Source organism: Pavona decussata, unplaced genomic scaffold (assembly GCF_977016875.1).
Source record: "Pavona decussata unplaced genomic scaffold, jaPavDecu1.1 SCAFFOLD_37, whole genome shotgun sequence".
Lineage (NCBI taxonomy): Eukaryota > Metazoa > Cnidaria > Anthozoa > Scleractinia > Agariciidae > Pavona > Pavona decussata.
Window position 1 is genome coordinate 1,780,409 of NW_028145459.1, and position 10,674 is coordinate 1,791,082.

At 40.3% G+C, this 10,674-nt stretch overlaps 1 protein-coding gene across 1 annotated transcript; it reads left to right on the plus strand.

The window, feature by feature from the left end:
• The first annotated feature begins 1,722 nt into the window (after positions 1-1,722).
• On the plus strand, positions 1,723-8,926 carry LOC146483955 (uncharacterized). Its single transcript, XM_085105067.1, has 5 exons — positions 1,723-2,055; positions 4,344-4,435; positions 5,136-5,301; positions 6,670-6,841; positions 8,389-8,926. The coding sequence occupies exons 1-5, from the start codon at positions 1,921-1,923 to the stop codon at positions 8,835-8,837; spliced, it is 1,014 nt and encodes a 337-aa protein (XP_084961193.1). The 5' UTR covers positions 1,723-1,920; the 3' UTR covers positions 8,838-8,926.
• The last annotated feature ends 1,748 nt before the right edge of the window (positions 8,927-10,674 follow it).

Consider the following 10,674-nt stretch of genomic DNA (forward strand, 5'->3'; position numbering starts at 1 on the left):
GAAGGGTACTCCCTTATATGGGCTATATAGGTATGTGCGGCGCCAAAGGGTGTGGTTTTTCGGCTGTTTTGGCCATAAATAGGGTATCGATTTTAGCTATTTTGTTGCCATTTTGGTAATAAATAGGGTATCGATTTTTGCACTCTAGTCCTGGGTTCGATTTTTTTTTTTAGAAGAAGCTACTTCAGGTCATAAATAGGGTAGGGAAAATCGTAGATTTTGGTCATAAATAGGGTAAGGGTTTTGGGAAGCGGGCCGCACACCCCTACCCAATTTTTTTTGGAGTACCCCCCGGGTTTGTGCGATAGTTACAAAAATGCTTTGGTCGCATTCCATGCAAATTCCCATAGGATGAGAAAAGCAAGGATTGTTGGTTTTTCCGTTCGAATTTCCTTCCCTTCCACTTCCAGCAATAATTGTCACTTCTTCACTTGGGATACTCGCCTTAATTTGGCGGCTTTCAGTGTCAAAGAAAACAGTACCAGTTCTCAGCAGTTCTGTAAGGAGCGATATGTGCACGTTCAGAGCAGTGCACAGTTCTATTCTTTATGCGTGGTTCAATTCTACCTGTTACCATCCCCCCCCCGGACACACCCCCGAGCATTTGTGTACTTGACGTCCTATTCCCCTCCCCTGGGCACACAGAAAGAGACAATTCCCCACCCCCGGGACTCATGACATGGACTAAAAATAAACTACTTCGTTTTGATGATTTATTTGTTTATCTAAACAAAACCAGGAACCTGAAAAATCCTAAACTTTTAGAACAATTAACTCCCTTCCGAAGTAAAGCGAATATTTTAAAACTCGACACACACACTAATACCAGAAGGGCGTTTCGAGTTGAATTCGAAGCGACGCGTACGCATTGCATGCAGAAATCCAACTGTAAAATTTGAAAACAAATCTGGGAACCGAAACATTTACCCAAAGCCTATACCTTTAAGATCAAAGTATGAAAATGAAACAGCCTTGAATATACGAAATAAAGCTACTAAAATTCAAATACTTACGTCAAAGCAAGTTCTGGGATAAGCTTTAAAATCGATGAATGAATTATAAATCACATCGCCTCTATCAGATCGATAAATAAAATGTATTTTCTTTTTATAAAACAGCAGCAAATTGCCAATAACACTTATCTTCAAACACAGCTTTCAGCTTCGAGAGATTATTCTGGTCCAGCCATTCGCTAACGTACTCAATGGACTTGCCCGCGAAAAACGTGGCCTTTTCCGCGTGGTTAGCTGCCATTGTGTCACCCCATAAGTCCTTGCGCGAGTAGTTATTTCAATTTGCCCCGCCCCCTACCCCCGGGCAAGACCGCTTGAGGAAATTCCCGACCCCCGGGCCAGACGGACCGGGTTTTCCCGGGGGTGTGCCCGGGGGGGGGGATGGTAACAGGTAGAATTGAACCACGCATTAGCTGCATGCACACCGTCGAGTCTGACATGCTGATGGCTGCCACACCCCGCAGGATTTCCTTTATGCGAAACGTACAGAGTGTTGTTGTTAACACACATGGAAATCACTTCCAATTAAAAAAAATTATTTCATTGAATTGTAGTACTGTAATACGAAACAGAAATCACTGGTGTCAAAGGCCGTCGGGAGACCGCAATGACTCATACGCAACAAGTCATTGAAGGTCCCCTAGGGCCTCTCAGTCTCGTGACCCTAGGTCACATAAGGTCATCCGGAGAGCTTTGCGTTGCTTTGAAGTCCTTGCATGTAGATTTTTTAGACTTCGTAGGTCTTCGGCGAGTAACTTTCCACGGAAAAAATTGCTTTGTCTTGTCAGTTATCACGGAAAACGGAAAATAATTTCTTTGTTTCACGTATCACGACTTGCATGTCCTTCACAGTTTACAGCTTTGAACTTTCTACAAACACAAGTCACGGTAAATAATAACAGCATTAATGGAATCGTCGCTTCGCTTGTTTAGAAGCCATTGCTATAAGCGTTTGAAACGTGCTGGTGCTTACCGATTCTTAAGCAGCAATTCAACTGATTCAGGCTCCTTCTTCAAACTAGATGCAAAAGACAAAGCTCAGGTATGGTATACAATGGAACCTCTCCTTACGGACACCTCTCTTTTACTTGGTCCCTAGTCAGTTAATATAGAGACCGAAATCCATTATTACAAAGCCTACCTCTCTAAAACGGACACCTCTATAATACGGACACTTATTCCCTGTCCCCTTGGTGTCCGTAATGAAGAGGTTCTACTGTAAATAAAATACATAACATCTGATCCATTCAAATTTTGCATTCTAGTTAGAATTTTGCCGTATTACTTGTAAATTTTAAAGCACCTTTAGTAAGCGGTCAACCTCAGTTTTAAGCGGTCATATGGCTATTTCCCGAGGGTGACCGCTTATTAAATAGAGGCTTGACTCAGTTGACTGTATTTGAATTCATAGCCAAAGGTTTTGAACTTTTACATACATCACCCAATAATCTTATACAGTTCGAGTCACGGCTTTCCAGAATTTTCTACCACTGATAAATATATATGTATATTTCTTTTTATTCATTATTAGGTCGGTAAAATCATTTGATATCACACAGCCAGTGGTGATCCGGCGTTGTCTGGGGCCCCTTATTTTTAGACAAAAGCTAGAGGTCATCTCCATCATAGTGGGTTTACCTAAAATCAGGAATCCGGAATCCAGAATACGGGATCCGGAATGAAAAAAAAAAAAAATGAAAATTCGTCGACATGAAAATTTCAGCGAAGGGTAAAGTCACTTGGGAAACAGTTTTTATAGCTCTTGAAAAATTATAATATCAGTGAAGTTGCTGCAGTACTAGTTAAGCCTATGGTGTTAGTATTCTAAGGCAGTCCCTTTAAAGCGTAAAACTTTAAAACACACCAGAACTACACCTATCTATGTATTTAAAAATCAAATACACAGAATTTGTAAATCAGAAAAGACTTTCTTTTTTTTCTTTTTTTCTTTTTCTGTGTAACATGCCGTATGCTGATTGGCTTGTGAGTAGGGGATTTTCGTTCTTTTGGAAGAGGGGCGAGAGATGTGTATGATTGGTGGCATTTTGGCAGGTACATGCAGTAGGCAAATTAACGCATTCATGATGGTGACAATGGAAATATATCTTTACATGTGTCATAACATTGTGACTAACATATTATTATGGCTCAACAAATGTTTTGGTCATAAGGGTGGGAATGGGGCTTAAAATATTTAGACTTGTTATCTCTAAATCAAAATCAATAGATCTACGAATTCTAAGGTATCTGGAATTAGAGGATGTAAAATAATTTGTTATCTATTTCCTGTTATTGTGATTACTAAATTAAGGGAAATTGTTCACAGGCTCCTGAAGTTCTTACTGTATTTCAAAAAAAGGCCATCAGCATAAAATGTTTCCTTTGTATGGGCAGCTCAACAGTCTTTTGTAAAAAGGTGGATAAATGAATACATGCATACATGACTGAACATAGGAATGTATGCTGCAGGCATTACAGAACCAGGAGTGAGTGTCAGTGAGTGATTGAGCAAAGGAATGAATAAATGAATGAACGAACAGAGGGATGGACAGATGAGTTAATAAATAAATGACTTTGCCCACTGTCTATCCAAGGTCAGTACCAATTCAAGGCTTTATTTAGATGAAATCTAAGTCACCCCCCCATACCAACTTGTTTCAAGACTTTTTATATTATTATGCAAAGACAGTGAGTCTTGTGAAGAGTTGATGAGTGATAAATGCAACACTGACTCTTTTCTCTAGTTACCTTTCAGTATCTCTCTACGTGCTATTGGGAGGAGGAAACGTTAATAAATAGGAAGAGGTGTGGGGGTTTTAAGAGTACGTTTGAAGATTAGGGACCTTTATTCCAAATGAGAAGCTCAACTGCCTAAGCAATTGAAATCTAAGGCAAACTTTTGAAAATTTCACTAGGCTCCTGACTGATATTATAACTTTTCAAGAGCTATAAAAACTGTTTCCCGAGTGACTTTAACCTTCATTGAAATTTTCATGTTGACGAATTTTCATTTTTTTTTTATTCCGTATTCCGTATTCCGTATTCCAGATTCCAAAGGTTAGGTAAACCCATCTATAGCTAAGTTCTCAGATATTTAATTTCAGAAAGAGAAGCCATTCAAGCATTTATGAGAGCCACCCCCCCCCCTTCCCACCCCCCACAACTTACTTGAAGGTCTGGAAACTGTTAGTGGCAGTAGAATGATAGTAGTTGAGATAATGGACTCCTGTGACTAGTTGCTAATCTATGCTTAAGTAGACAGATAGTGTATAAATAAAGGAGTCATATTGTATTATGTTGTGACCAATTGTATTCCTTCCTCTATTGTAGTATGAGAAAGATGGTTTCCTAGTGGTTAAAGATGTATTAAATGAACATGAAAAGAAGGAGCTTATCGATGCTACAGACGAGCTCCTACAGATGTGAGTTTTTCATAATTGGGAGATTCAAAGCAGTTTTCATAAAGCGTGTGTGCAAGCTCTCTTTGGGGTGGTGGGGGGGGGAGGGAGGGAAGGGAACAGAAAAAAGAAACTCCCAACCTCTCCCCCCTCCCTCCTCTACCCTACCCCTGCCAAAGATAGCTTGCTCACACACGATTTTCATGTTTCTTTAGGGGTTTAGAAACATCAGAGTAAAATTTTTGCGCAAACACGCAATGATTGTTGTGTTGCCAGGAAATACAATTCTTAGGTAGATCCATAGGGCTACATATTTTTAAATTGTAAAATGGTTCCAGTCAGCCCCTCTCCATCTGTTACAGAGGTTATGACCATATCCACTGTAGGATGAACATAGTGCTATACATGTTGCACTTCGTGACTCAGGTTTCTCCTTGGCAACCTAATAAGGTTTTTGTATTCTGTTAGGACCAACTGTTTCAATATCGACCGGTTTTGGTCGATTTGGTTGATTTTACCCAGCAGAACACTTAATCAAACAACAAGGATAGTTGAAAAAGTTGACCAAACAAAGCAACTGAAAATGGCTTTTTACAAATGGAACACGCAAGTACTTGCAACTCCACCAAACAAACTTCCAACTCAACCAAACAAAATCGGTTGATCTGTATAGAAGACGACAGAGAAGTTATTTTCTAACCTGATATTTTTTTGTTGTTGTCAGGAGCATGGGTAAAACCAAATCAGACAAGTACTTCATATTGGAAGAGGGCCACTCATCCGGCAAATCGTTGTTAAAACGGTCACGTGTTATTTGCCCATCGCTTATACACCCTGTTTGGCAAAAAGCATTACGGCATCCTAAGCTACTAGACATCATTTCACAACTGGTAATATGCATTTCCATCATTTCAATCTTTATAAATAGATTATTACTCCTTCAGTCCTAAATAATACATGACCCATAGCCAGCCCATAGCCTAGTTGTCGACTATTAGCGCATTCTAATTTTTGATAGACTACTCTGGGGAAGAATGCAAGGAAAATTGCTGAGCTCATGTTTAAGGCTCAGTGTTGCTGTACAACCGGCACTGTATTAGACTCAAAACTTAGGTACAATCTTATCTCTAACTTTGGGTATCGTTAATCTGTGTGAAGGTTAGATGGGAGGGAATTCTTGAATGAAGATGTGTATGGTTAAATAGTCGGTTTTAAAAACGGATTGGACTGACGCGAATTGATACAATAGTTATCGTAGCATGCGCGCGCATAGCAATTGTTTCCTCCTAAGTTGGCGCGTGAAGCGAACAAGAGCTTCCGGGGAGAAGGAACAAAAAATAAAATAAAATAAAAAATAAGTGGAGGGAGCCTCCCGCGCAGTCAGAAAGGAAACTTACACGGGCGATAATCTCTGATTTACTTGTCTATCAGAGCATTTTTACAGAATAAACTCATCTTTAGCTGCTTCGTTCCATTTAGAGAACAAACGATTACATGGTCCCGTTTCGGCTTGTCTTTAATATCAAAATTTCTCATCCAAGGCTAACTTAGACTTCTATAGCTTAAATGTGTCGGCTCGTTTCTCAATAAGACTCGTGGTCGCGCGTATCTGGTTCGTGAGCGTACCTGTATCAAGACACTGTTAGGGCAACACCCAAGGCAACGTTTCCTTGAAATTGTCTTGCCGCAGAAAAGTTATGGGACGAGTTCTCTCAGTTTTTCGCGATCGTTATAGTAATCGCAAGTTTGGGCGAATGATCAGGAGAATGTGGAACATGCGATTTAAAATTTTGTCGTGGCTTACGCTGCTCATGGCTGCTCCACAGGCTAGAAAAAATGACGGTCTCTGGGCTTGTTACTGATGTTTTCTTTCATGTAATAATTAACAGTCATTTCACAAGCGTACGTTGGATATAAGATGATAGATAGCCATCGAGGGGCGTAGCACCACGTTGGCTGTAATCATTTCATATCAAGCAAGCGCGATTGGAATAAGCATTTTAATATAAACAATCAAGATTTTTTTGTAATTTAAATATTGCTAGATCTTCCTGATTTCGCTTTGCATGAACAAACAGAAGACAATTTAATGGTTGCTCTTTCTCGGGCATGGTATAATGGCTCATATACCATGGGCGCTTAGCCATTCAAATCCCTGGAATTTCATTATACAATTAATGATCCAGTTTTTGATAATAGGTTTTACAACGTACACGCACACCCATTTGCGTTACGTTTTGTTTTGTTGTTAAATCCAGGTTGACAGCCCCTCAATCCGCTACATAATGCAAGAGAAGATTCACATGAAATTTCCGGGTGAAGACGGCTCATCAGCAATCAAGTGGCATCAGGACTGGGCATTCCTTCCTCACACAAATGACAGTATAGTTACTGTGGGGCTGGCTGTAGATGACTCAACCAAAGAAAATGGTTGGTACTCATAACTTGTAACTAAAGTCTGGCATGTTAGTTTCGTACTAAAATCATATTACAGCGTCATAAGTCACTTTTACGTAAACAAATTTTTTTTTTGCCAACACAGGATAAGCAATAAGTTACCCCAACCCCCACCGTGTCCAACAGGAACCTGTTTGCTAATGAACCTAGCCTGTGAGCCTAGAGTTTTTAGGTCGCAGCGAACCTAAAAGAGAGCTTGTTCGCAGGCTACAATAAACCGAAAACTTCTTACCAAGATTTTCAAAGAAATGCCTATCTGTCACTTCAAACTGCCCTAGCCAATCAGGTGCGTTTTTTTGAGCCATGGGTTGAGCAAATATTTCCCTCTGTTTGTAAATTATTTCGCGTTTTCCTACAAACTTGTCTCACTCGCTTTAAGGTTACCCTATACCTTCAGAGGTGTCTAGCGTTTTAGCGATGTAGCGCGTCCAGTTTAAACTGTAGATACCTAAAGCCCTATATCAAATTAAAGCTTATAGAGCTGGCTATCAAACTATACCAAGAAGTTTGAGATAAAATGATTTGACGAATTTTTCACGACCGCTAAATGCGAGCTTCCGAATCACCTTTTTAAAGCTACAAGTCAAAGCGAATTTTGTTTTTCGCTAATTTAATTTGCTCCTCAGTTTCGGGACCCAAAGCGCTAAAAAACGTGTCTGCGTTTTGCCATATTCAATCGCAATGAAAAGTTATAGAGTATTTTCAAAATAGGATGAACAAAATGTGGAGTGATCGTACAAAAATCGCTCTCGGAGAAAAAATATTTCGAAAGAAAAAATTTGCAGACACGTTTTTGTTGTTTATTTGTTAAACTAGCTAATGTCCAAATTTGAAGGCAAACGAACAAATTCCTTTTGAGTTTTAGCTCTTTGAAGTGGGTCCTCCAAGTGAAAAAAATTGATTCGAGAAAACAGTGCTAAAAATTCGGCAATTCATTTTATTTCAAAATTCTTGGTTTAGTTTGATAGCCAGCTCTATAAGCTTTAATTTGATATAAGGGTTCAGGTATCTACAGTTTAAACCGGACGCGCTACATCGCTTGGACGCGAGACACCTCTGAAGACACCTCTGAAGGTATAAGGTAACCTTAACCTGGAATCTAACCACTCACGAAACGGTTGTTGTTGACCTTTCAAACCGGCTACGGCTAACCTTTACAAACCAGAACTAGGAGACATATTTATAACTGGCCCTGGTTAACCCTAACGCCAGATGGATATAACAAAACGAGTTTGTAGTTACCCCTCCGTCGCACGTCCACGTGCGACGGACATATACATATACAGTCACTATCCGCTGGATAGTGACTTATTCTCGCTGGATAAAGTTAGCCCTCTTTGAACAAACTGGGCCAGCTCGTGAAATCCGTACCTGTTCGGGCGAAGCCACCCCGTATACCGGTAGTCCGTTATAGGGAATAAACCTCCCCCCCCTCCCGCGGGCGTTCAACGCAGTTGAAGACAAGTTGCAAGAAATGTTGCTTAATCTAACACCACCTTGTCTCTTCTGTTCAACTTTAGGGTGCCTGCAGGTCGTTCCTGGTACTCATAAAGAACCAATCCTATCTCACTTTAAAGACGGGGTCTTTGTATCAGCAATAACTGATCCGACCTTTGACCCCAGTAAAGCAGTAGACGTCGAAGTCCCATCCGGTGGTGCATCATTCCATCACGTGCGAACTGCACATGCGTCGCGTTCCAACAACTCTACTCGCTCGCGACGAGTGTGCTTTACTCAATACTGTGCTACAGATTCGTGGCCTCTCATTGGTGTTGTTGGACCGCAGGGGTATGGTGTCGAAGGGCCAGTGGATTGGGAACGATTTTGTTCTACTGTTGTGCGCGGTTCGCCGACTTTGTACCCTCGAATGGTGAATATTCCGATATCGCTGCCTTTTCCTTATGAAAGAAGCTATGATGTGTTTGAGAACAACAAACAGCACCAGGCTGCCGAAAAGAGAAAGGAATAAACTGAAAATATGCTTCAATTGAACGACAACAAAAATAATTATAAGAATCAAAGACAAAATTCTAAAAATGTATCGAATAATTTTGAGTATTTTAATCATCCAGGGGATCATTGTGAAAATTTATAGGGGTTGGTTGTAGAAGTGATCATGCCGCTGATTTTAAATGGATATTAGCTAAGATATTTCCTTTCAAATTATCAGTAATAGTTTTATCATTTTAATCTTGCCAGTTGGTGACCTGGCAAGGAAAATGTAATGTCCGGCTTGAAGTTTTGGAAAATTGTAGGAGTGTTATCAGAGTATGTGATAGTGATGAAGGCGTTTGCTTTAAGCAAGACATTTCCCTTTATTTCACACCTTTACAACAAAAACTTAGATATATTTACAAGTCAAAATAAAATATGCTAAGAATAGCGAAACTAAAAATATTTATTTGCCTACTGGAGTCAAAAGAAAATAAGGGGGTTTAATTTCTCTTACTGGAGTCTTTGTTTAATGTTCCTTGAGTGCTTCGTAACAACGTAATCATTTAAAATAGCCCGGCTGTTACTTTTCTCGCAACTGACATTTCCATTTTGCGCTTCAGCCAGATGGGCTGAATACATGTGAATAGTAGACAATTTATACAGTAGGAACAGTGCGCAGATAACCAGTGTTCGTAAAGCGAGGTTTACAGTCGTTCTTCGTTGTTTCTTTGGTATGTGACCACCCATAAACTCTGCATAGTTCTATCGCCGGATCAACTCCTGAGGAAAACCATTGATCACAAAACTGTTCATACAACTCAATGTGTAATACCTTCAGTGACGGCGCCATTTTTCAATTTTTCTTTAAGGACGGTGCCTACTAATACCGAAGTATTTTTGTGCGGTTTATGACTATGCGGGAAAAGCAGATCTTAGCAAGGGCTATTGGAATCCAAAAAGAAAACTTTGGGTAACCACGCATTTTTCAGAGATCATTAAACATTAATATCCGGCTAGAAAACGCGCAAATATAAAGCAATTTGTGGGATTTTTTCCTAAATTGAAGCTTAATTATCTCTGAAAAATGCATGGTTACCCCCAATTTTTTTGAGATACCAAAAGCATTTGGTATGTTCTGCTTTCTCCGTATAGTTTTAAACCATGCAAAAATGTTCCTGTATTAGTAGGCACTACCCATAGGAAACCCGAGTATCTCGCGATGCGCAGAACGTATGCGCAGTTGAAAACATGGCGTTACTTTCCGAAAGTTCAATAGGTAGATCAAAAAATTAACGTTACTTTCGGGGAGACCGTTACTTTCGGAATTCTGTGGGACCCCACTTGGGAGCCTGTTCGATTCACAGGTTACAAAGATAAAGCACTAACAGAAGAGTATCTCATAAGCGGGTTTCCATGTAATTGGCTGCCAGGAATGTCTGCTCAGTTCTGCTACCCCTAATCAAGAGCCTCATAGTCTCTTGCCCTAATACAGTAGTTGGATTTAACTGTTCCCCCTTCAGTTGACAGTTTATTTTGCGACTCTTGAAAACGCTAACATTTCATTTTACATTTTGCCTCCTTTCGCATACTAATACTTCATGCCAGGATTTGATTGCCAGTCCCACCCCTCCCCTCCTCCTGCGACTTACATTGTCATTTATATATCATGCCTTTAGTTAGCCTGGCTCCCAAGTGGGGTATAGTGCGAAGACAAAAATCGAGCTCGGAGAGGGGGAGGAGGGCGCTCCACCCGCCCGGCTCACCGATTTTTTCTTTTCGCCCTTCCAGGTTACCCGGCACTTGGGAGCCTGTTCACAGGCTAGCCTTTAGTCCATCGAGGTGTGACAATATTTCTTGATTGTTTTTAATCC